Genomic DNA, 27,102 nt, shown 5'->3' with positions numbered 1-27,102 from the left:
AGTGCAGTTTTTTCCTTCTTGTATTTGTTGACTATAGAATGTGTAAAAGTGTGTCCTTTTCAAAAGAAAGTCCAACATTTTTTATATTATTTGGTACTGACTTTTTTAATTATTCTGTTAAGTTGAACAGCTTCATAATACAATTAGTTCGGGCATTGCTAGGGCTAATTCTAGGTGGTTTGTTTCTCTAAATACATTTTGTGAATAGCAAGTTTACTCTTTTGAAGAAAATCTGGGTATCATGATTGGGAGAGCATTAAATTCATAAATATATGTAGGTAGTATTGTTTTGAGTGGATTTATTCCACCTAGCGTAGATATAAGAAAAAAAAAAAAGTAAATTTCTACATTTTAGAAAAGTAAAACAAAATAGTTACCCTTATTTTATAGAGTCCTTTTCCAAGGTTAAGCAAATCCTCTGTTCTCAGGCTTTCTCCATCTATACTAATATACTGCACAAAAAGACTGTTAGTTTCAGAAAATGTTAATGGATGCAAACAGACAGACAATACACTAAACAATGTAATCAGTTAAGGCAAACATCAAATAGAAGAAAACTGATGATTACTACAATACTACTATTTCACAAAGCATTTTGTGTCAGTGGTTTTATTAAATTTTCAAAATAATGAGGGGGAATTTGAGCAGCAAGAATCTGGAACAGCTGTGCATGGTAAGCAAATTCAGTCTTTCATTTTCAAAAAACTTAAAGCAGAGTTCCGCTGATTTTTTTTTTTAAGTCGGTAGCTGCAAATACTGCAGCTGCTGACTTAAAATATGGACACTTACCTGTCCAGGGCGCCCGCAATGTCCTCACCCGAAGCCGACCCGTTCTTTCGGCTCTTGGGTGAAGGCGCCACCATCTTCGGTAAGGGAATCAGGAAGTGAAGCATTGCGGCTTTACAGCCTTGTTCCCTACTGCGCATGCGTGAGACGTGCTGCACGTCCTTACTGGTCCCTGCGTGTCTCCCAGAAGACGGGGGGGGGGGGGAGGGGCATTACATGGCATAGATTGCTGCGGAGCCCGCAGCACCCTAATACAGGTATTTGCTCCCACTTCCAGGCATAGACAGGTATCTACTCCCCACTCCCCCCTGGGGGAGGATTCCGAAAAGCGGACGTTCCATATTGGGTGGAACTCCGCTTTAAACTACAAATTCACACTGCTTGGTCAGAAAAAATAAAAATCGCAGAGCAATTCAGTGCTCTGGCCACTGTGCATAGCCAGCTTACTAGGGGACAGTGTGGTGCACGATTTAGCACACAGCACCTTTTTTCTGTTTTTGTTTTGTACCAGCTTTATTTGAAGTGTGCAAATCGTACACTTCATTCACTGCAATGTTGGGCGTTGCGCTGCCTGACATTGCATTATTCGGGCTAGTGCACTGCGTTAAAATGCAGCAGGTCTGCATTTTAGCACAGCTCTAGGCTGCATTGCAATGTGAATGGGACACATAGGAAACGTCTGTAAAACGTACGTCACTACCTGACGTATGTGTGAATTGGCCCTAACTAAACAAACTCAAAATGGAAGCTATTTGCCATGAACAGCTGCTCCAGATTTAATAAAATACATCCTAAAGTCATCTTCAAACAATGCTTGTGCTGCCTTCTTCATCTATGTTAAGCTAAACAAGCATTTTAATGCAATCGATTCAAAATGACAGCCATTTCTTGTATGGACCATAACAGTTAACCATTAACATCCATTTTAGACAATCAGTTCTATTGATTAGCAATTATTTGGCTGTGGGATGTCAAAGGTCATATGCTGCCCTTAGGCATGAAACCAAATCCAAAAAAACAATCAGCTGGATTTCATTACAGGCACTTATAGATGCTTATGCAAATTGCCCCTCAAATGCTGACTAGTAGTAGTGGGTCAAAGGAAAATGTACCCTACACATTTTTTTTTTAACATTTTTCGGCAACAGTGAAGCTAAAATGTAGACTTTATAATATATGACACCTGATATGACGAATCGCGTTGGTAGATGTGACACCAATACAGGAAGCCAGATTGTGGATTGAGACTGTGGCTGACTGGATGGTAATAACAGTGTGTTTAGACGTCTCTTTTTAACCATGTGAGAGTGTCCATTTATGTGACCTTAATAAACCCGAGTACTAAAAAGTTATTTTTACTCCACGTGTCATTGGTCTGCCTGGGTTGGGGTACTTGAGTTGGGCTGGTCACTAGAAGATTCCTGGATCCAGACACCTATATGTTTTGAGCACTTTATGACCATATCCTTATACATGGGAGGTTGATTTACTAAAGGAAAAATATACTGTAATATGAGGGAAAGCTCTGAAATTAGGGGACTCTCTGCTGGTTTCTATCATCCAATCATGAACAAACAAAAATGCATTTTTTTTATTTTCCTTGCATGTGATTGGAGTATTCTTTCCAAAGTCAAAAAGACCTCAGATCTCATATTAAAAATGTAATGTAATTTGAAAAAAAAAAATACTTCCACGATAAAAGTGATCTTACGGCGAATCAGAGACCACTTCTATCTGAAAGAGGACAGTCTGCTGTTTAAAACAATACCAGGGTTATGGCAGCTAGCTGCTGCCATAACAATGGTATTTAACGTCAAAGTAGCAATGTATAATGATGGCGGCTGGTAGTTAATGGAGCCAGAGTGAATGGACTGTTGCCTGTGTGAATGGTAACCTCTGCACAGTTTGGAGAAAGTCAGTTAAATCAGTGTCTCCTACGGGGTAGCGCTATAACTGGTTACATGACCAACAAGTGCTTTTTATATCCCAATTAAAAATCTGCCTACACAGTTCATGTCACAGGCAAACCCAGCTCTCCTAGTGGTCCAGATTATGGATTACACAGCAGAAAATGTGACTAGCTAAAAAATTTGGAGGCTCTATTGCATCAACCGATCATACATGAGCTGCGGCACCATTATGTTTAGCTATGGATTGCATACATTTTTTTCAATAATGCATTTTTTTTCCCTTCGTATACAAAGACACCCCTCAAATAAATAATGGTTTCAAACCAAAATATTTGCATAAGTGAAGAACTACAAAATAAAATATTATTATAACCACCAGTGACTTTAAGCACACTTTAAAACATAAGTATGGCCAGATTAGCTCCAAACAGTGACTGTTATAATTTACACATCATATATGCATTTACATGACATACATCCAGAGCTATAAGGCCATCGGAAAATAATCAGGAAAAAGTAAAAGCAAAAGCCCCCCCCACTTTATTTCAACTGTCCCAATGAGACAGAATATATGAGGTCAATTACTGAAGAGACCATGTGGTCATCTTATCAAGTTTGTAGATAACTTACTGTAGTAAAAGTGAAGGCTGAAAGCCTGATAAGTTTGTATATCTGGACCATTATGTTCACGCAGAAGCATAAATGTGGCAGAAGCCCAAGGGTCTCATTTACCAAAATGAGAGGTGTAATAAAAATTAGATAATCTTGGGCTTTATATACTATAGCAGAAAGTGAGGTGAAGTGCTTTGGCTGTACTTTAAACATCCAGTCATGTGTAGGTGGACAAAGATCATCTTCTTCATGTAAATCATGCGTTTAAAATGCAAATGTTTACGCCAATTTTCACTGCAGCAAAACCTCATTACATGGAGAAAATATGGACGGCCGCACACCACAAAAACCTTGAAAAGGTAGCTTTTAAAGCTCTTAGTATTAGCTATGACTAAGCACTGATAAGCCAGTGTGAAACGCGTCAGCTATACACCCCACTGCTTGCTGTGCTTTGTAGTGCCTTATTCCGTTTGTTTACCATTAAAAGCTACCTTTTCAAGGTTTTTGTGGTGTGAAGCCGTCCATATTTTCTCTTCAAGTTTTGCCTCGTGCATTGCCGGCACCCACGTTTCTGAGAGGACACTGATTGCACTCACCTGGAGCGGCAGTTCCTCCCTTCCCAAATCCTCATTACACTATACTTTAGTAACTTAGACCCTATGTATATTTTGTACCCTGCAATGTCACAGAAAGGAGATATGGTCGAGTTATAGTTTATGTAAGTAGTTCATTGCTTTATTTGCATAATATTACCGGTTAAGCTCCAAGGCCTCATGCACACTGGGCATTTAGCCGCAATGCATGAGACACAGGTGGAAGACACACAGGCGACAGCCTGGCTGGCGGCTGCTGTGACTATATGGTGCACCAAGTCCAAGGAGCACCACTGAGCACCAATCTGCATGCTTACACCTAAACTTAAATCTCTCTCCTCCCAGCATAAATCTGTTCCAGTACACATTTTCTACCCCTCCCCCCACTTAAATTTCCCCCTCCCAGCACAAATTCCCCCAAACCCCCTTTCTAGCACAAATCTTCTTCCCCCTCTCAACACAAATCCCCCTAAATCAACACTCTTAGCACCCCCTCCCCCTCAAATTTCCCCTCTTAAAACGCCTACCCCCTGCGGCCCTCAAATTCCACCTGCCAACACAAATCTCCTCCCCCAATCTCCTTGTGGCACCCCACCCCCTCCTGCCTACCCCTTGTCTCGGTCCCTTGGTGCATACTGCCCTAAAAAATGAGTACAGCTTAGTGCACCACCAACTTCCGCTGCCAGCAGCCTCCTAAAGTCTAAGATGCTGACTGCTACTGCGTCTGGACAGTGCACTGAGCTGTACCATCATCCACCCACAACTAAATGCCAGAGTATCCTGCATTGGGGCTAAATGTCCAGTGTGCATGAGGTCTAACTCTAAAGATGCAAGTGTCTATGCTGAAATATTTTTAAATACCTTGTTCCCTAAATACTTTACCTCCCATATTAACGTGTAATATTTTCCCTTATATTTTAAGACTGCATGTACATTTTACAAAGTCATACAAGCTCTCTATCCAGTCTGATTATTATATTCATTACAAATCAGGAAAAACACTCACCTTTACTGGTTCTTTATATTTGCTATATCTGTGTATTTGTTAAAGAAGGTTATTACTGACAAAATGTATATTATATTACATTACACACAATATATATATTATTAAATATATATCAAAATAAAAAGCAATATAACAATTGAATTTATCGTGGAATAAAGTTATTTCAACTGGAAAGTAACATGCTTGTTGGGGTATGTGAAAAACACAATGCCTGATTCACCCAAGAGTTGCCATACATTAAACAAATTTAACAGCATAACATATTTTCCCCCATTATCAATATCACATTCATCCTACAAAAACGATTTTACTCATTTGCCTTTTCTTCTTTGAAGTAAAATGCAGTTTCACCAACAGATATTCATCTTTCTAAACTGGATTTTTTAATTTTTTAAAACCCAAGACAATGGGCCAGATCCACATACCGCGGTGCTTCTTTACGTCCAGCGTAGTGCATCTCAGATACGCTGTAAGTTACGGCGACGTAGTGTATTTCCCGTATCCACAAAGAATTTGCGTCGTAAGTTATGGTGGCGTAATGTAACTGTGGGGGTATCCCAGTGCGCATGCTCCAAATTAACCCGCAACAAGCCAATGCTTTCGACGTGAATGTCATGCTATGCAAAGCCTTATTCGCGAACGTTTTACGCAAACGACGTACACAAACGGAAAATTTTACCCTGGCCCGACGTCCATACTTATCATTGGCTACGCCTCATATAGCAGGGGTAACGTTACGACGAAAAAAGCCTTACAGAAACAACGTAAAAAAATGCGCCGGCCGGATGTACATTTGTGGATTCGCGTATCTAGCTAATTTGCATACTCAACGCGGAAATTGACGGAAGCGCCACCTAGCGGCCAGCGTAAATATGCACCTTAGATCCGACGGCGTACTAAGACGTACGCCAGTCGGATCTAGCCCAGCTTCAGGCGTAGCAACTAGGTTTGTCCAGATACCGATACCAGTATCGGTATCGGGACCGATACCGAGTATTTGTGCTAGTACTCGTACTCGCGCAAATACTCCCGATACCAAAATAGAATACTTTTTTTTTTTTTTTTTTTTTGTGACATCGAACACAAATTGGATGGCACCATTGGATGGCACTGATAGGTGGCACTGGCATTGATTGAATGGCACTCATAAATGGATGGCACTGATAGGTGGCACTGATGAGATGCACTAATAAGCTGCCTCCCTGCACTGATGCACTAATGGGCACTGATCTGCACTGATAGGTGGCACTGGCTAGCTGCACTTTTGGGCACTGGCACCGATGAGCTGCACTGACAGTGATCACTCCTTCAATGATATGTAGTTTTCCAGTACCGTATGCTAAAAAACAGCCCCAAACCATGATGTACCAGTTCTTCATAATTCTAAAGAAAATATCTTTGGTCTGTATTGTGGTTTGAAAACGGTCACATGACATTAAAAAAAAGTATCGGTATTCGGTATCGGCGACTACTTGAAAAAAAGTATCGGTACTTGTACTCGGTCCTAAAAAAGTGGTATCGGGACAACCCTAGTAGCAACCTAGCAGTTACGCGGCGTATCAATAGATATGCCAGCGTAACTGCTTCGTGGATCTGGCCCATATAAAAAATAAAATATATATATATATATATATATATATATATATATATATATATTTTATTTTTTTAATTATATTTATATAACAAAATAAAAAGCAATATAACAATTGAATTTATCGTGGAATAAAGTTATTTCAACTGGAAAGTAACATGCTTGTTGGGGTATGTGAAAAACACAATGCCTGATTCACCCAAGATTTGCCATACATTAAACAAATTTAACAGCATAATATATTTTCCCCCCCCATTACCAATATCACATTCATCCTACAAAAACGATTTTACTCATTTGCCTTTTCTTCTTTGAAGTAAAATGCAGTTTCACCAACAGATATTCATATTTCTAAACTGAATTTTTAAATTATTTAAAACCCAAGACAATGGGCCAGATCCACATACCGCGGTGCTTCTTTACGTCCAGCGTAGTGCATCTCAGATACGCTGTAAGTTACGGCGACGTAGTGTATTTCCCGTATCCACAAAGAATTTGCGCCGTAAGTTATGGCGGCGTAATGTAACTGTGTCGGCGTAAGGGCGCGCAATTCAAATGGATGAGATGGGGGCGTGTTTTATGTTAATACATCTTGACCCGACGTAAATTATGTTTTTTCTGAACGGCGCATGCGCCGTCCTTGGGGGTATCCCAGTGCGCATACTCCAAATTAACCCGCAACAAGCCAATGCTTTTGACGTGAACGTCATTCTACGCAAAGCTTTATTCGAACGTTTTACGCAAACGACGGAAAATTTGACGCTGGCCCAACGTCCATACTTAACATTGGCTACGCCTCATATAGCAGGGGTAACGTTAAGCCGAAAAAAGCCTTACGAAAACTTTGTAAAAAAAATGCGCCGGCCGGACGTACGTTTGTGGATTCGCGTATCTAGCAAATTTGCATACTTGACGCGGAAATCGACGGAAGCGCCACCTAAATATGCACCTTAGATCCGACGGCGTACTAAGACGTACGCCAGTTGGATCTAGCCCATCTTCAGGCTTATCTTGTTTTGTGGATACAGAACAAAGATACGCCGGAGCAACCTAGCAGTTACGCGGCGTATTAATAAATACGCCAGCGTAACTGCTTTGTCGATCTGGCCCAATCTTTTTATTTTAAACAGAGCAGGGGAAGGCTAGACCCTTTGTTGGATTCTGTCTGCCTCCCCCACTGGGGTGCTTTTCCTTTCATTTATGTCTCTTTGATGGGTGCCAGACAGAATATGATGCGAGAAGAAATCTTCCCAAAAGGGAATAAAGACAACATATAAATATGGGGTTCCAAATTTTTCCCACTCTTTGCAAAAAAGTTCCTGCAGTTGGAGAGCTGAGGAATCCGAAGACTTCCGAAGAATAACTTCATTGCCCATTATTATGTATTTCCTAAATATTTGGTCTAAATGTTTACATGTAGTCATCCACTGAAACATGTTAGCCAGGTTCATGAATAATATTCCACTCAATGGTGTTGGGGAATCCAGACAGATGTAGGTCACACCCTTTAGCTTTGGGGCATGACGACCTTTAGCCTTTTATCTGTTGCAGAATTACAGCTTGATCAGATGACCAAGCCTGTTGGCCTGCAGCATAGATGTCTGAAATTCCTATACTTGTACAAGGGGCTTTTTTTTTTTTTTTAATTTACCAGGTTTTCGGAAAATACAGATTAAATATTCACAAACACACACAAAAAAAAAAAAAGGGGGGAGGGTGTATATATCTATATCGAATTCACTAAAGGATACAAATGAACACCTTCTGGCTGAGATGGTATGAAGTCTGGGGACATCACATCTCCTTCCATAACTTAAATACACAAAGTGATCAATCAACAATTAATGCAAGCAGAAAAATGTATAAGTCAATACCCACATCATGGTAACAAATCATGCAATTCCGACAGTGTTTTCAGATTGTAAAATAACATTTCCAACGTCACAACGGATTGATCAGATAACTATTTGGATTTACATCTTGGTTTGGATTTAATTTTGCTGCATGCAGTAATAAGGAAATATTATAAATAAACAAAACAACAAAAACATTTTTTTTAAATGTATTACAACTATATTAGAGTATACATATTTAATGTACTGAAGTCAACTATAGCACCATTTTGTATTGCCAAAATTGAAGAAATTACAATATGATACGGATTTGAATGCTACAGATGCTGTGACCAGAAATCAAAGTTGAGAAGCCTTTTTAAATATCATGAAACCAAATCCATCTTCAGAATATACCAAGGGCAAATACACACAGGTATAAAATTTACCATAACTCACACAAAAAAAAATAAAAAAAAAATAAACTTACCGACTTCAACAAAATCATTATCCTCCAGACAATCTTCCAATGTGTCATCAAGGTCTAGTAAACCCAGTCCTTTACATCTTCGGAGGTAAAATTTGACATTATCCAGTGAATCAAAGCCTCCATTATCTGGTTTATTCTTTATATACCTTCTCAGAGCTTCCTTGCCCAGACATCTGATGGTTTGTTTAGGGTCCTTACAAGGCACTGCCAACCATTCTCCCCGTACATGTACAGTGTATCTTGGCATATTTTCACTAGAAAGAGTCAACTATTAAAGCTGGTACCAAATGAAGAAGCTTAGGGTTAGTTTAGCAGTCTATAGAGCCTACACTGACATTTCCTAAGTGGAGGAAAACAGGCTAGTGGCATCATCCCAAATATCTCACCTGCCTTTAAGGTTAATGATTGAGGAAGAGTGACCAATTGCTAGCAGACCAAAAGGCACGCCCTCTTTTGTCTTCAAAAAGTATAAAAATGTCAAAGTTTTGGCTTATATCTAGTAAAGGAATGTCCTTCACTAAATAAGTATCACACTAATACATTATAAACCTCAGTTTTGTTAACAAATTGTTAACAAATTAAAGTTTCATTGGTTTTACCATATCTAGTACAGTGAGCATTCACATACAAAGAAAATGTATTAAAGTACTCAATAACAGAAAACGGTTTATTACAATCTGAGATATATTTATACTGCTATAGATAATTTCCATTATGTTTAGTAAGGAAAACATTTATATTTAACTAGTGTTACAAAATAGTTATAGCCTATAGCAACCCAGATTCCTTATTTCTCCATAATAGGGAAGATACAATCTGGCTGATTGTTATGGGGAATGCAATGCGTTTTACATTTTCTGACATGCGTTTTTGATGGGTTTTGGGGAGGCGTCTGTTGTCATGCAAGAAAAACCAACAAAAATGCACCGTAAATGCATCAAAAAACAAGCACTGTTTTTTTTATTTTGCGTTTCCTTTGAAGACTATAAGAACCAAAAACCTGCTGCAGGAAAAAAAAAGCCCCTGAGCCTTTCCAAAAACCAGTTGAAAACACACAAATGTAAACATGATCCATAGGAAAGCATGTTAAATGGACTGTAGTGCGTCTGCAAAACTGAAAACGCACTGCAAAATGCATATGTGTCAACCAGGCCTTACACTGAACTATTTTACCATATATCAGGGTTCTCCAAACATTCTAAACAAAGGGCCGGTTTATTATCCTTCAGACTCTTGGAGGGCCGGACTTTGGCCAGTGGTAGTGGAAATTTTCCTGGCATCAGTGGGAGTAAACATCTGGAATTAGCTGGAGGAATAGTGTCCCATTGTTGATATCATAGGGAGGAATAGTGCCCCATTCGTGGTGTTAGTGGGAAAAATGGTGCTTCATTGTCGGTGTCAGATGGCAGCATAGGGTCTCGTATCAATGGGAGGGATAGTGCCCCAAGGGCCGGATAAAGGCAAGCAAAGGGCCGCATCCGGCCCTCGGGCCTCGGGACCACTGCCATATATGTACACAATAGTTTATATTGCTGTAATGAGGTCACAGCTATTGAACTGGTTTGTGTGTTAAAGGCTTAAAATGATTGTAAAATGCACAGATTGTTTTAAAATAACATCCATATTTTTTGCAAAAAAACATGGGTTTACACAGAGCAGCCCCGATCCTCTTCTTCCCATGTCCCCCCCCGGTGCTCCTGGCCCCTCCACCCTGCCAAGTGCCCCCATAGAAAGCCACTTGCTATGGGGGCACTTGTGCATGCTCGCTCCTAAGCTGTCTCTGTGTGCACAACCATAAAAGATAAATGGCAATATCGAGAGTGATTTTCATGGGCATGGGTGAAGTTCCTCTTTAACGAGAGTGCCGACTGTCGCAATTTTTAGAGTGGAACATGTAACGTGTTCCCACTCCTACAGCCGCTGCCCACACCCTGTAGTGACCGCATACGGGGATCCGCTGTCACTATAAAAAAAGAGGAGGACACAGCCGTGCAGGCAGTTCCGTGAACGGCAAACTACAAGTACCAACAGCCTTTGCGACTGTCAGCTTGTAGTCTCAATAAACTACCATGGCGCTGAGTGCTCTGGTAGTTAATTCTCTCTTCCAGTCAGTATGAGGTACGAGCAGACAGATTCACTGTCAAGTGCTGCATGGCACCCGCGATCTGCTGATCTACAGGCTCCAAGTAAAAAAAGAGAATAAACGCACATTTTCTTTACCTGCAAGAAGATGTGCATTTATTATTTTATTTTTCAAAAAGTGACTTTAGCCTTTAAGTGGTATCCTTATTTTCCAAAAATAATCCATACACATCCACTACCTAATGGCCTGGTAAACTATGAGGCCGGGCTCACACCTATGCGAATTGGTTGCGGTTTAAACCGCATCCAATTTGCATAACATTATAAAATACATTGATTTCAATGAGGCTGGTTCACATATGTGCGCACTGCGCATTGCCGAAAAAACGTGTGCCTTTTCTAGGCATTGCGGTGCAGCTCAGGTGCGAATTCAGGCCCATTATCTTCTATGGGCACGCATTTGATTCGCAGATGTGTTAATTTCTCTTCAGGATTTCTCTCATTCACCTCAATACACTTCCCCCCTCCCCCTCCCCTCTCCCAGGTCTCCAAATTTGCTGCTAAAAACGAAGATGATCTGCTGAACAGTTCTCTTATCTCTCTGCAGAGAGATAAGAGAGCTGAAATTTGCACTGCACAAGTGTGAATCCAGCCTTAAAGCAGAGTTCCACCCAGAAATAGAACTTCCGCTTATCCGGTTCCTCCCCCCCTCCGATGTCACATTTGGCACCTTTCAGGGAAGGGGGGGCAGATACCTGTCTAATACAGGTCCCACTTCCAGCGAAGTATCCGTGGCGATCTACGCCATGTCCGGCCCCTCCTCCGCCCCCCCGCTGTCTTCTAGGAGACACACAGGTCTCAGAAAGCAATAGGGACCAGTGAACTCGCGCATGCGCAGTAGGGAACCAGGAAGTGAAGCCACAAAGCTTCACTTCCTGATTCCCTTGCTTAAGATGCCGGCGCCTGCACCCGGAGCCGAGGGATGGGTCGGTTTCGGGTGAGAACATTTCGGCGCTTTTTAGTTGCTTTCGTATGCACACTACAAATCCCACAGTCCATCTAAGGTCCCTTTCACACTTGTGCGACTTGGGACTGCAAGGTCGCATGACAAGTCGCACCCCATGATTTCTAATGAGTACCATTCATATCTGTCTGACAGGCATTGCTTAAAGTCGCGTGACTTTCAGGTCTTACAAGTGTGAAAGGGGCCTAAAGAGCAAGGAAGAGATGGTAGTTATGTTTTTAAATACAGTGGGACCATGATAAATGTACATAGCGATCCTCTAAAAGGAAGTTGAATCACAGCAGCATAAAAAAAAAAAAAAAAAAAGGATGCAAAAAAGGAATTTGGAGAGGCTGAGTAATAAAGGTACTTTTCTGATTTAAGAAATTATAGTTGAAAAATAATTGTGTTTAAAACTGTTTAGGGCCACATGTTCCGAACGGATCCCCCCCCCCTTATCTGGCAGCTAGCGGGGATCCCCTCCTCCCATCCCCGCTAGCTGTCACAATTTAAAAAAAAAACGTGACCGAGTGGGTCTTCACCCACCTGACCGTATCACTTTCACAGTGTTCTGTAAATGGAAAACTACAGGGTACAGCAGCCTATGCGGCTGTCAGCTTGTAATTTTCAATTAAGTACTCCACAGCGCCATGGTAGTTCATTCTTTCTTCCTGTCAAATTGTATCTGCTTATCCATACAGGATGCATGGGCACATCGCTGATGCAATGCTAGAGGCTCCAGAAACAAAAAATAAATGCACATTTGTTTTACCTGCAAAAAAATGTGACTGTATAATTTTTTGTTAAAGGTTAAGTTATTCTTCAACATCCCAATACTGGAAATTAAGTTTACTTCAAGCCTCCGCAAAGAATACTGAATCTTGCTAAAAGCTTTACAAGTGCTTTGAAAAAGCTTGCTGTAATACAGCCCATTAATTGTAATGTACCCATGCACACACGAGCGTAAACAAGAGCCGCGCATTCTTCAGTAATTTAAGCCTCATGTGCGTAAATGTCCATTTACGTATAATGCAGAACAAAATCGTGAGAATACGTTTTCATACATGCTTGTGCAAAAATTGCGTGAACGCATATTCACGAAAATACACGCAAATACATACTAAAAACAGTATGAAAGTATGAAAAAGTAAATGTGCAAAACGCCTTACAAAGTGTTTTTTTTTTTTAACAGGATAAAAGACTCTCATTCCTGCTTTTTGACAAGATGAGGCCCCTGTGAACAGGGCTTTAGGAAATCTAGCAGGTGAGCATTTACTGTCTGCGATCAATGGTGTAACACACACACTACACATTCCTCACTGTTTAGTTAATCAGCTTTGGACACCATTAGCAAATGGAATGAGATTCCTTTATCCTGTTTAAAGAAACAAACAGAAAAACAAAAACAAAACAAAACGAAAAACACGTTTGACTTTGTAAGGCCTCTTGTACACGATACTCCTGTTTGAGCATTTACCTTTTCAGATTTTTTTTTTTTGCACATGCTTTAACGCAATTTTTTCACAAAACGTATTCTCACGTTTTTTGTTGTGCACAATATGTAAATGGACATTTGCACGCATGAGGTGTAAATTACTGACCAAAAAATGCTGATTTTTCTATTTTATTTTTACTGAAAAATGCACGGCTCTGGTTTACGTTTCTGTGTGCATAGGTACATTACAATTAATGTGCTGTATTTTAGCTCAGTTAAAAAAAAACTGAGCTTTTTCAAGCTGCAGTGTACAAGAGGCCTAAAGCAAACTAGCAGCAAGCAAAAAAAACAAAAAAACAATGAGTCTTTCAATGATGAGCTGTGAATAAATAAATCACCAACATTAATCCAGTTACAAATTATATTCCAGATGACTAAGGAGATTTGGTGGTTATGAATTATAATTGCACTTTAAATATGCTTGAATGTATGTGGCCAAATTTAAGACTTATAAAAAAAGAAAACAAGTCTGCAGCATCTAATAATTTTAGCACTCATTCTAGTAAATTCAAGAATACAATCTACCAACACATTCACTGAGGCCAAATGTTCACAAAAGAAAGCATAGGCATCCACATGAAAGGTGACAGTTCCTTACAGTTGCATGGGAAACAGCAGCTGTTCTCATAGGGCTGAGATCTGACACTCTGTGCTAGATTAGAAGACCAAATAAAACAGGTGCTGTTACTTCACAGGGAGTTTAACCACGTCATTGCTCAATAGACTGATGATGTTTGGCATAAAACAAGCAGATCATTGGTATTAGCTGCTACCAAATGTGTCACTGCGCCTGTGTTCTGGTGATGCTTAGTGACACATACTGCGAATGGAGGTCTTGTATGACTGTTAGGCCTCATGCCCACGGACGTTTTTACAGCCACTTTTATGAGCGTTTTTTGCACCTTAAAAATGGCTCTCCATGTTAGCCTATGGTCTCATGCCCACCATGACGTTTTTAAGCTGAAAAAAGGACCAGTGTGTTCTGAAGCTCCAGCGTTAGAGCTGTAAAGACGTCAGACGCCGGCAAAGGGTGTTAAATGCAATTTAACAAGGCTTAACGCTGTGTTAAGCCTCGTTCGGAATTTCTTTCTCTATTCAAAATCAATGGTTTCCTATGGGAGCCCATTGATTTAAATATTGATCCGACTTCTGGTGCGGCCTCTATGATCCGACTTGCGGGGCGACTCGAGTGCGGAGAATCTTGAAGGGAAACCCCGCTAAAATTTAAAAAAAAAATTCGCATGAGGTTCCCCCAGGATGATACCAGACCCTTCAGTCTGGTATTGATCTTAAGGGGAATCCCCCACGAGTGCCCCCCCTCCTAGACCATACCAGGCCACATGCCCTCAACATGGGGGGTTGGAGCTCTCTGGTGGTGCTGGTACAGCGTGGCGCTCATGGCTCTCTCTGGTGGTGCGGGTACAGCATGGCTCTCATGTGGTGCGGGTACAGCATGGTGCTCTGGTGGTGCAGGTACAGCATGGCTCTCTCTGGTGGTGCGGGTACAACATGGCGCTCTGGTGGTGCGGGTACAGCATGGTGCTCTGGTGGTGCAGGTACAGCATGGCGCTCTGGTGGTGCGGGTACAGTATGGCTCTCTCTGGTGGTGCGGGTACAGCGTGGCTCTATCTGGTGGTGCTGGGGCTATTAGTTCCCCCAGCACAGTCCTCTTTCTTTTTCCATGTCTCCTGTAGTACATGCTTTTTTCCGGGTTTTCTCTTTCCCCCCAGGCCCCAGCAGAGTGCATGCTGATGACTGTAGCCTATCCCCGGGACTACATTTCCCATGATGCCCCACTATTTTTTTCTGCTCCGCTGTGGCCAATTGGGAGGGAAGAACAAGCAGGAAGCTTTCTTCTCTCCTGTCCCGTGCTGCAGACATGCCCTGACATGAGAAAGGGGGAGGAAGGGACATCCTGACAGCGGCCCGCAGCTCCCCCCCTTACCTCACTGGGCAGACGGACACCTATGGCTGGCAGAGGAGGAGTAGTCCGTGGTGGGCGAGAGAACTGTCAGTAGGGCTCTGAGGCTGAGCTATGTGTGAGAGCCGCGCTGACAGTTCCTTCAGATGCTGCCCACACAGACACAGAGTCACTGCTGACTACCGCTCTACGATCGGGCGAGCCACTGTCCCGGCGGACAGCAGTGACCCGCTCAGTTTTCCGCCCTGTTCCCCTGGCGGCACCGGCGCCGTAAGGCAAGTGCCCTGGTTGCCTTGCGCTAGCGCCGGCCCTGCTCATATATTAGTTTCACCTGTTAAGTTGCATTAGTGAAATAAATAAACTTTTGCGCAATATTCACATTTTTTGAGTTTCATCTGTATAGCCTGGAAAAAATAAACCCCTGTCTCTGGATGTCCCTGTCTCATGCATGGTTTTTAGCACCGGAAAAAAAGAGTATGAGTACCACAGCGCTGACAGCCTAAATAAATATAATAAAATGCAACTGTGGTAAATACAAAATTAAAGCCGTTCGGCTTCTTTCGGCAACTCGTGACGCGTAGTATGCGACGGTCGGAAGCCTGTCAATCAGATAGGAACGCCCAGTCCCGCAGAAGACATACCCGGAAGCACCGGTGAAAATAAGGTATGTACGGGAAAAAAAAAAGCCGATTGTCATTAGGACAACTCGGCTGATTGTAATGTTAAAAATAGATTTTTTGGGTGAACCTCCACTTTAAGTGCAAAATGAATCCATAAAATATATCAAGCATGTAGCCAGTTTACCACCACCAATTGAACCTGCGTCATTACACCATAAAAAAAGACATCTCATTTCCTTGCATGGTGATTATAGATAATGTTGAAATTTTGAGTGCTTCCTTCTCAAATAAAACCTTTTAAAACTAAAATAAATATTCCCTTGTTTACAATTCTTATTTGAGGTGGTAGAGGATGCTTTCTAAAAGCACCTGACAACCCTATCAAGTTTTTCAATAAATCAAAGCGGAATTGCACCGCATCTGAGCACCACAAAAAAAACACTATTTAATTCACTTTTAATATCCAATGCAAACTCACTCATCCATCCATGTCTTTCCTTCTTTTTTTGCTGATAAATCACTTTGAAAAACACACCCTAGCATTTCTGACCATGGCCATCTTGAGTAAGGGCAGATGATTCATGTAGCATTTAGCTCAGGCATGCAGGCAGTATGGTTTTCTTAGCTGAGAAAACCCCTCCTCCCTTCCTGAAAACTCCTGGGATGTTTTTTTTCTGGACACCAGGAAGTAACTGAAGAAATGTGAAAAAAATAAAAAAAAAGGTTAAAACAAGTAAATATGATGTACTTTCCTAACTATTTACTAATGACGGCAGATTAGGGATTACAGTAGTCAATGTTGATTAGGAGAATGAAATTCTGCTTTCCTGACTGACTCCATGGCAGCCTACGTGTGGGTTAATCCCGCCTCCTCTCCAATGTGATAGGACCCCATACCCATAAAAGTTAACTCACCAATAGACTCAGTGTTCCTTTTTTTTCCTCCTCCATGGATCTAAATCGTTTCTTCAAGGAATGGAAAAGGGCACACTTTAAGCGGTGCAGCTCGGATCCCAGCCATGGGCGGGTGGAGAGCTTCCCAGCACATTTGGTTGTGGCTGTGGCGTGTGCTGAAGACATCTAGGATCGGCTGGCAAGGTCCCTTTTCTCTATATTCCTCCATGGCAGCGGTTTATATTTGCCTCTGTGTTGTCTGTCTATGTTTGTATGGCGGCTGGAGCGCTTCTGCGTTCCAGCACGCCTCTGACTTCCTGATTCCCATCACTAGTGCCCCGCGCATGCGCCGTATCCACCCTCAGAGCGAGGCTTGGTCGCGCATGCGCAGTCCGTTGGTTCCCGCGGCGGCCGCGCAGGCGCCGTGGGATCGCGATCCACTGCGCAGGCGCGTTCGTGGAGGACGCGTGACGTCACCGGCGGGTGATTTAAAATCAGCTGCTCGCCTGTGTTCATTGGGTTTCCCTTCAGGCGAGCAGCTGAGTGTCTGGGTGTCTCCCCTCTGGTTGCCAGGTCAGTGAATGGTTCTTTACTTCTGGCTAACATTGATTTTACCATGCTCTGCTATTTTACTTATGTCTATCTGCATTTATTTAATTATATTCAATTGTTTTGTCTAAATGAACTATCTTTTAATTAGTTACATTTATTTATTTATTTATTTGTGTTTGTAAAAAAAAAAAAAAAGAGAGAAAGCAGTAATTAGCAGAGAATTTCTTCTTAAGGGGACAGCATACTTTTATTTCTTATACTTTTTTATTCGGCACCATAGGTTCCTTGTTGGTTCCGAATTGTCATCCACTGTACGCAGGTCCAGAAAAATATGGACCAGTCACCGTCTACAGGCGGCCAGCCCTCACGCACAAGGTATGTGCTGGAAAGGGATCAGGGCTAGGGGTTGCTAGTCACAATCCATGGGTGTTGACTCACTTTTCCCTAAATGTTTTTCTAGCCCTTCTAATCCAGAGCCGAATGTCGCAGACCTTGCCAGACCGCAACACTCATCTTCCAAGTCGAGATCCATACATAGATCTCCTTCTACTTCTTCCCACCGGAGGAGAAGCTCACATTCCTCCTCAAGACACCGCTCCCACCGCCATGATAGTCGCTCTGATCGCAGAGCCTGCTGGGGATGTGACACTCGTGTCCCGGAGGGCAAGTCATTATGCGACCGATGCTACGCCCATGCGGTCAGGGAAAAAGAGACTGAAGGTCATTGTATCGAGTCTCTGGTGGAACGTGTGGTTCAACGAACTCTAAGAGAGAACATGCCCCACACGCAGATTCAGACCAACACTGACGGGTCTGTTTCCCCAAACTTGGAGATCCTAGAGGATCCAGGTCCTTCCCGGCCTCAAGCCTCCACTCCGGCTTTTCCTAGAGAGTGATGAAGAAGGCTTAGAATTTGACTTCGCGCAGGTGACGCCACTCGTCAAAGCGATTAAGGAGGCTCTCTTATGGGAGGAACAACCTGCTTCTCCAGCCAAGCAGAAAAAATATTTTAAGCGCTTGGGAAAAGAACGCCCTACGTTCCCGTTTCTGTCTGAACTGAAGGGTATCTTTGAAGAGGAATGGAGCAAGGTGGACAAGAAATCTTCCATGGCTAACAAAGCCTCAAGGCTCTATCCCTTCAAGCAGGAGGAGGTCAAACATTTGGAGAATGTTCCTCTAGTAGATGCAGCAGTAACGAGACTGGCTAAACATGTCACTTTACCTATTGCTGACTCCGTCTCTTTCAAAGATGGCCTGGACAGAAGAATGGACCAGGACCTCAGAAGAATTTATGGCCTTGCGGGCACAGCGTGCAAACCGGCTCTAGCTTTAGCGGCATTATCAAAGGCCATGGAAGCCTGGACGGAAAACGTTGATTCTTTCCTCAAAGGCGTCTCTGAAGAACTAGCTAAGAACTCAGCTACGGCAGAGCTAAAACTGGCGGTCGCATTCCTGGGTGAAGCCTCCGTTGACTTAATCCGCCTGTTAGCTAGGATTATGCTTTCTTCTGTGACCGCGAAACGGGCCCTCTGGCTACGCCCCTGGGTTGCTGACCCATCATCGAAGCAGAACTGGTGCAAGATTCCCTTCGAAGGGTCAACCCTGTTTGGTAACAAGCTGGATGATGCCATCTCCAAAGCCACGGGGGGCAAGTCGGGTTTCCTTCCTCAGGACAAGCGCCAGACAGGAAGAAAAACACCCCAATTTCGGCGATACAGCCCGGATCGCGCTAGGGAAGCTCGCGCTTACAGACCTGGCGGAAACTACAGAAGGAATTGGAGCAGAGGTAGAGGCTCCTACCGCAAACCTACTCCAACTACTCAAGCGTCAACTGGACGCGACAAAGGGAAATCTTTTTGAGACAACGCCCGCCCAAGCGGATCGTGTTGGAGCTCGTCTACTCCTTTATCGGCACGTCTGGGCGGCCTCAATCAAGGACTTTTGGGTCATCAAGACCGTGACCTCCGGACACACATGGTCCTTTTCCAGTCCTCCCTGTCAAAGTTCATCTCCACCCTTCTTCCAGGGTCACTGGAACAGAGACAGGTCCTTCTAGATTACATTCACCTCCTGAAAATTCAAGGGGCAGTGGTACACGTCCCAAAAGACGAACAGTTTCTTGGGGTGTACTCCCCTCTCTTCTTAGTACAGAAGAAGAACGGTACCTGGCGTCCAGTCATAGACTTAACGTACCTGAACAAATTTATAACACACAAAAAGTTCAGGATGGAAACTTTATCAACCATCCAACAAGCAATACAACCGGGCGACTGGATGATTTCTGTGGACCTAAAGGATGCCTATTTCCACGTCCCAGTAGCAGCAGAGCTGCACAAGTTCCTCAGGTTCTATGTCAACCAGGAACATCTTCAGTTCATATGTCTACCCTTTGGCCTAACAACATCCCCACGGGTCTTCACCAAAGTTCTTTTGGCACTGGTAGCCCTCATCAGGCTGAAGAAGATTCGTTTGTACCATTATCTGGACGATCTCCTGGTCTTGTCCCAAGACAAAACCCTTCTCCTGGCACAGAGAGATCAGGTCATCTCGACCTTGTCCGAATTCGGGTGGCTCCTGAACCTGGCAAAAAGCCACCTAGAGCCAACTCAGTGTCTAACCTATCTGGGAGCTCAATTCGACACAGTAAGGAAGACCATCTCCCTACCAGTAGAGAAGATTCCGGTAATTCAGGGGAGGATTTCCCGAGCCTTGAGTACTCGCCACCTAAGAGCTCATCAATGCTTGAAGATCATTGGGACAATGGTATCCACAACACCAATGGTGAAATGGGCGCTTTGGAGGCTACGTCCCTTCCAATCCGGCTTTCTCAGGCAGTGGAAATCAGGAAGCATGAGTCAGCGGATCCACATTTCAACGTCAATGAGGGGCAGCCTCTTCTGGTGGCTTCAACCGAAGAATCTGCTGAATTGTCACTCCATCGCTCCAGTTTCGTGGGTCACAGTGACGACAGATGCCAGTGGCTCCGGTTGGGGGGCCTTATGCGGCACAAGCATGGCGCAAGGCAGGTGGGGCGCTCGCCTCCACAATCCAGGCTCGAACACCCTGGAGCTTCGAGCGGCCTGGTGTGCCCTACAGTCCTTTTCACAACTGCTGAAGGGAAAGTCAGTAATTCTAAGGATGGACAACACCACAGCAGTATCATATGTCAAGAGACAAGGCGGGACTCGGAGCTCATTCCTTCTCCAGGAAGTAGAGCCCATTATGAAATGGGCCCAAGTGAACCTGGTCAACCTGACGGCTGTTTTCATTCCAGGCATTCAGAACTCCCAGGCGGATTTCCTGTCACGAACTCAGGTGGACGTCAACGAATGGTCTCTCCACGATCAGTCCTTCCGTTGGATCTTGTCCCTGGGAGATCTCTTTGCTTCTCCGAACAATGCCAAATTGAAAAAATTCTACACAAGGGGTTACTACAGCCAGGCAATCGGGACGGATGCCCTAACGGATCGGTGGTGGTTTCAGAGGGCGTACGCCTTTCCCCCGATCCCAATAATTCTGAAATTCCTGAAGAGACTCCTTGCGGAGGAAGCAGAAATTACAATGGTGGCTCCATTCTGGCCGAACAGGCCATGGTTCCCTCTTCTAGTCCATCTGAGTCTTCAGGACCCAATTCTAATACCATGCAGACCAGACCTTCTCTCCCAGGGGACGCTCCTCCATCCCTGTCTGGCTCAAATGAAACTAGCGGTTTGGTTCTTGAAAGGGAAAGGCTAGAATCCCTTGGCTGCGCCTCTCGGGTGATCTCTACCCTCATGAGCTCAAGGAAAGGAAGCACAAATAAAGTGTACGGTAGAATATGGTCTAAGTTTGTGGAATTTTCTTTAACCACGGGCAGTTCCTTCAAGAACCCAGAAATCCAAAACATCCTAAGCTTTCTTCAATCAGGGCTAGACCTACCCCTGTCTGTAAGCTCACTAAGAGTTCAAATCTCAGCACTTTCAGCCTTCTCTGGAATTCCTTGGGCAACCCATCCACTAATCAAACAGTTTTTTCCGTGGAGCCTCAAGATTGAGACCTCTGAGGAAGCCAAGATTCCCCAAATGGGATCTCCCGTTAGTACTTGACTTTTTGAATGGACTTAGTATGTCGGGGCCCTCCCCGTCCTCGTTGAAGAACTTTTCAGCCAAAGTAGCCTTTTTGGTAGCCATCACCTCGGCCAAGAGAGTGTCCGAGATCGGTTTTCTGGGTCACAAGGAGCCATTTCTCACCTTTTTTCCAGACAGAGTGGTTCTGATACCTATGCTGGGCTCCAAACCGAAGGTCTCGTCGGTTTTCCATGAGAATCAGGAAGTAGTTCTCCCTACCTTTAAAAACCCAGATTCTGATGAGACTCACCCTCTGGATATGGGCAAGATACTCACTGAATATCTTCAAGTTACATCTACATTCAGACGTTCTGATCACCTGTTCATCCTGCATTCAGGCAAGAACAAAGGGAAAAAGGCATCTTCAAGAACAATCGCATCCTGGATCGTCCAGACGATACAACAGGCTTATTGTGCAAAGGGCTTGGCTCCTCCGCAGGCGGTAACAGCTCACTCCACGAGAGGGATGGCAGCTTCCTGGGCAGCAGCCCGTCATGTGGCGCCAGACGTTATTTGTAGAGCGGCCTCTTGGTCTTCTATAAACACCTTTATGTCCCATTACTGTGTTGAACCTGCAGCACTGTCTTCTGTAAATTTTGGTTTATCAGTCTTGTCGGCTGACGGGACAAATTTAATATATTTCTGTTCAGCATACCCACCCGTGTGTTTGGCTAGTTATTTCCCACACGTAGGCTGCCATGGAGTCAGTCAGGAAAAAGGAAAATTTATTATCATACTTACCGTAATTTTCCTTTCCTGATGGACTCCATGGCAGACGGAGTTCCCACCCTGAAATTATGGAGTCGGGATAGTTACGGAACACTGAGTCTATTGGTGAGTTAACTTTTATGGGTATGGGGTCCTATCACATTGGAGAGGAGGCGGGATTAACCCACACGTAGGCTGCCATGGAGTCCATCAGGAAAGGAAAATTACGGTAAGTATGATAATAAATTTTCCTTTTTAATGTGATAAATACCCAAAACTTTTGTTTTATTTTTGGATAGTGTAGGTAAGGATAAAGCACCTGACAGTTTATGTTCCTGGTGCCAACATGGTAGCATGCATATAGAGCTCTGCCCCTATCTCCACTTACAGGATCAGTATAAATCTATAAAAATAAAATGAGAGATCTGTTGTGCTGACAGGAAATGAATAATTAAACTAAAAGCTGCTGACACAATATTGTTGGATACAATAGACAAAATATGGGGTAAAGGTGTAGCGCTAAAATAAATGGTAGTGAAAAAAGTTCATAAATGAAATTCAATGGTTTAAAGATGCCAAAAAGTCCATAACAAAATCCACAGTGAGATGAAGAAGGTATGAAGCCGTCACCAACACCCGTTAAAACTGACCCTTACCAGAAATGCATAGGGTATCAGCATTGAGTAAACCAAGGCAATATTTACGGCTCCTCCTATCCAACGACCAACCAATACAGCGATAAGGAAACTTGTTTGTAATGGCACACCAGATATGCTTGGCTGTGATCCCAGCAAACTTAGCTACACATACACTCCAGAGATGAAGCTCAGTAGTCACATATATAGAGGATGGAAAGAAAAACGCTCATTGCGCAGACATCCAAAAACTGGAACATTTATTAAGTGTGTGCTCGACATAAAAACTCACATTATGTGAAATGGTAATAAGCAAAAGGAAAGCATCCAGCGCTTCCTACCAACAAGATGGTGGCTGTAAACTCCATCTGCTCCAGTGCTTCACACGACCCTCAATCCACCCAACGTTTCGTCACCAGCGTGCATCTTCAGGGGCATTTCTGGCAAGGGTCAGTTTTAACGAGTGTTGGTGACGGCTTCATACCTTCTTCATCTCACTGATTTCACAATGTGGATTTTGTTATGAACTTTTTGGCATCTTCAAACCATAGAATTTCATTTATGAACTTGTTTCACTACCATTTGTTTTAGCGCTACACCTTTACCCCATATAAATCTATAAAAGGCGAGAGACCTATAACATTCTCCTTTTATTTACATCGAGATCTACATCCAGAAACAGTTGTCTTGTCAGTATGGACTAATCCACTACCTACCTCTCCCAGGTGCAGTTCCGTATCTTAGGTTGCTAAATGCATTGACAAGGTGGAGAACCCGTTCTGGGGGTCTTTTGGAGCTGAGGATTTTTCCAACTAAAAACGTTATACCTCAGGTGCTTTTCATGGTGTTGTGATGATTCAGTATTCAGAGCTGTGTCTACATTACAGTTGCCACCTCATCCCTTTAAACCCGAACACATATTAAACACACAGGTTCTGAGGCTAATTGAATGCAGGTAAGGCACCAGGTGAGTTGAATTACCACCTTAATCAGTCACAGAACCTGTGTAATATGTGTTTGGGTTTTTGAGTAATTAAAATATAAATGACATGCTAAAGAGGAACTACGCTCATTAAAAAAAAAAGCCACGAATATAAAACATCTTACACAATAATAGTTGACCGTTGGTGGGTGTGTAAAAGATCCCTGGTTTTAATTTTAGTGCTCACTAATAGCAGGTAATAAATAGCTTTCCATCCCACAGGATAACTTTACAGGTTCTTTCAGGCATGCATTGTTGGAGTAAATTATCATTATATGTCTCCTACAGAACTGGATGTACAGGAATCAAGATAAACTTGTAAGATTGGTGTGTACAAAATTACTGAATAATGCTACTGAAAAGCCAAAGATGCACAAAAAAAGAAAGTGTCAGAAAAAGTAAAACTGGCCATACATCAGTAAAATTTAATTCAAAATAATTTGTTTTTAGGAATGTTTGTCTGATTTTCTTATAGTTAATGGGGTGGAATTGAAATCGTCTTTGAGAACATTTTTCAACATCAAATTCTAATTGTGAATGTGATTTTCGTCTGGAAAAACTATTAATAAAGTGTGCTTGCATCCTGAAATGAAATGTAGGGTTCAAAACATTGGCATAGCAATCTAACAAAAATGTCAGCATTTTCGTACCATATAGGTTGAGTCCTTAATGGTTCTATCAAATGCTCTGACCAAATTACTGTTATGCCGCGTACACGCGGTCGGAAACTCCAACCGTGTGTAGGCTCCATCGGACATTTGCTGTCGGAATTTCCAACAACAAAAAGTTGAGAGCTGGTTCTCAAATTTTCCGACAACAAAATCCGTTCTCGTAAATTTGTGTGTGGACAATTCTGACGCACAAAATTCCACGCATGCATTGAATCAAGTACGAGACAGAAGCGCTCAGTCTGGTAAAATTACCGTGAGTTCGTACTGAGGATAGCACATTTGTCACGCTGTAACAGACTGAAAAGCAGAAGGCTGAAAAGCGCGAATCGTCTCTCATCAAACTTCTACTAACACGACTGGTATTGAACTTCCCTTTAATAGTGCCATCGTACGTCTTGTACAACACCGCATTCTTGGCGTTTGGAATTTCCGACAACATTTGCGCGACCGTGTGTATGCAATACAAGTTTGAGCCAATATCCGTCTGAAAAAATTCCACGGTTTTGTTGTCGGAATTTCCGATCGCATTAGAATGTTTGAACAAATACTATTTGTATATGACCAGTTTAGATAATTTTAGTGTTTTTTTTTTTTTTTTTTTTAGAAGATCTTGGCCCCTAACTGAGAATAACTTCTTTGTAATGACAGGAGTAGAAATTCCAACATCAAACAAGAAATTTCACACCCTATTTTATCGAGTAGTACTGTCCATTCAGTCTTCAGAGGTAGAACCACACAACAAATAAACACACGTGTAGATCAGTCCTAAAAGAACAATGTCTGAAGGCTTCAATATTTAAAGTGGGAGTTCACCCGAATTTTTTTTTTTAACATTAGATTGATGCTCATTTTGTCTTGGGGAATCGGGTAGTTTTTTAAAAACGAAGCTGTACTTACCGTTTTAGAGAGCGATCTTCTCCGCCGCTTCCGGGTATGGTCTTTGGGACTGGGCGTTCCTATTTGATTGACAGTCTTCCGACAGGCTTCCGACGGTCGCATACATCGCGTCACGAGTAGCCGAAAGAAGCCGAACGTCGGTGTGGCTCTATATGGCGCCCCGACGTTCGGCTACTTTCGGAAAATCGTAGCGCGACAGATTCCCCTTGACAAAATGAGCATGAATCTAATGTTAAAAATTAACATTTCCGGGTGAACCTCCACTTTAAAGCAGAACTTTACCTAAAAGTAAAACATTTCCACTCATTCTCTTCTTGCCGCCCCACCCCCCACAAGTACCTACTCCTACTTCTGCATTTCTACCCAGGCAAGAGTTATGGCAGTTTGCCTGCCCACAACCTCCTAGAATATGTCATATGTCCCAGAAGGCTGCAGGACCAGTCAAAAAGAGCAGCATGATCTTACGCATGTTCAGAGGGAAGCAGGCTGTGAAAGAGCAAGAACTCACATCCGGCCCCTACAGCCAAGATAGAGGCACCTGGGATATGAAGACCAGCATAAAACCAGCCCTGGTGAAGACAGTGCAGGACTCATGAACTGGTGAGGGTCTATTCCTTAAAAGACAGTGGGCTAGATTCACGTACCTCGGCGCATAGTTTTGGCGGCGTAGCGTATCGAATATACGCTACGCCGACGGCGCAGAGAGAGCCCAGAGTAGTATTCACAAAGCACTCGCCCCGTACGTTGTGGCGGCGTAGCGTAATATGGTCGGCGTAAGCCCGTCTAATTCAAAGTAGGCTGGTAGTGGGCGTGTTGTATTGAAATGAATCGTGACCCCATGTAAATGAAGCGCTGTACGAACGGCGCATGAGCGCGCATGCTCAGAATAACGTTGCATATACTCCCTAAGATACGTCGGCTCAATGCTTTCGACGTGAACGTAACCTACGCACATCCCCATTCCCGTACGACTTACGTAAAATTCGACGGCCGTTCCGACGTCCATACCTTAGCATGGGTTGCGCCACCTATAGCAGGGATAACTTTACGACGGAAGTACGCCTTACATAAACGGCGTAGATTACAGCGACGGGCGCAAGTACGTTCGTGAATAGGTGTATGTAGGTCATTTACATATTCGGCGTGTAAAACAACGGAAGCGCCCCTAGCGGCCAGCGTAAATATGCACCCAAGATCCGATGGCATAGGAGACTTACGTCGATCGGATGGAGGCCAGAATTCAGGCGTATCTAGTATAGAGAATAGGGCGCATAGATACGACGGCGCATTTGTTCACTTACGCTGCGTATCTGTAGATACGCAAGCGTAAGTGCTATGTGAATCTAGCCCAGTATGTGTAGCTGCTGTTTTTTTTTTTCTTTTAATGAACGTAGTGCCTTTTTAGCGTGTCATTTATATTTTAATTACTCAAAAATTAGTAAACAGCAATTATTGAAAAAAGGCACATAATGCGTACATTGCATATGAGGAAACTTTTTCATAGAGTTGAGCAATCACAACTTTTCTAACATAAGTAGAGTATGGTCCATTGAGACCAAACCATTTTGTGTTTGTGCAGCCTATGCACTTTAATCAGCAGTACAATAATAATGGATGTTTACACCAACTTAAGCTCAATGAACCCATTGTGACATCGTGACCCATTTTTGCTAAACCCTGAATGTTTGCTTTGCCATTTTCCTCTTTATGGACAAG

General features: G+C 43.0%; 1 protein-coding gene across 2 annotated transcripts in view; it reads right to left on the bottom strand.

Annotated features, from left to right (window-relative positions):
- HAL (histidine ammonia-lyase) overlaps positions 1–14,076 on the bottom strand; it is a 51,056-nt gene extending 36,980 nt beyond the window's left edge. Inside the window, exons 1-5 of one of the 2 annotated variants that reach the window (XM_040344106.1) lie at positions 13,999–14,076; positions 8,821–9,074; positions 8,250–8,310; positions 4,908–4,935; positions 378–452 (exon numbers count right to left, since the gene is read on the bottom strand). In XM_040344106.1, coding sequence (XP_040200040.1) covers positions 378–452; positions 4,908–4,935; positions 8,250–8,310; positions 8,821–9,074; positions 13,999–14,006 — 426 coding nt within the window. In that variant the 5' untranslated portion in view covers positions 14,007–14,076. Of the gene's footprint in view, positions 1–377; positions 466–4,907; positions 4,936–8,249; positions 8,312–8,820; positions 9,075–13,998 lie in introns of those variants that run through there. The other variant, XM_040344107.1, reaches the window with a different exon arrangement.
- Between the last annotated feature and the right edge of the window lie 13,026 nt (positions 14,077–27,102).

Source organism: Rana temporaria, chromosome 3 (genome assembly GCF_905171775.1).
Source record: "Rana temporaria chromosome 3, aRanTem1.1, whole genome shotgun sequence".
NCBI lineage: Eukaryota > Metazoa > Chordata > Amphibia > Anura > Ranidae > Rana > Rana temporaria.
The sequence above is the reverse complement of the archived record's forward strand: the minus strand, read 5'-3'. Positions and strand labels throughout refer to the sequence as shown.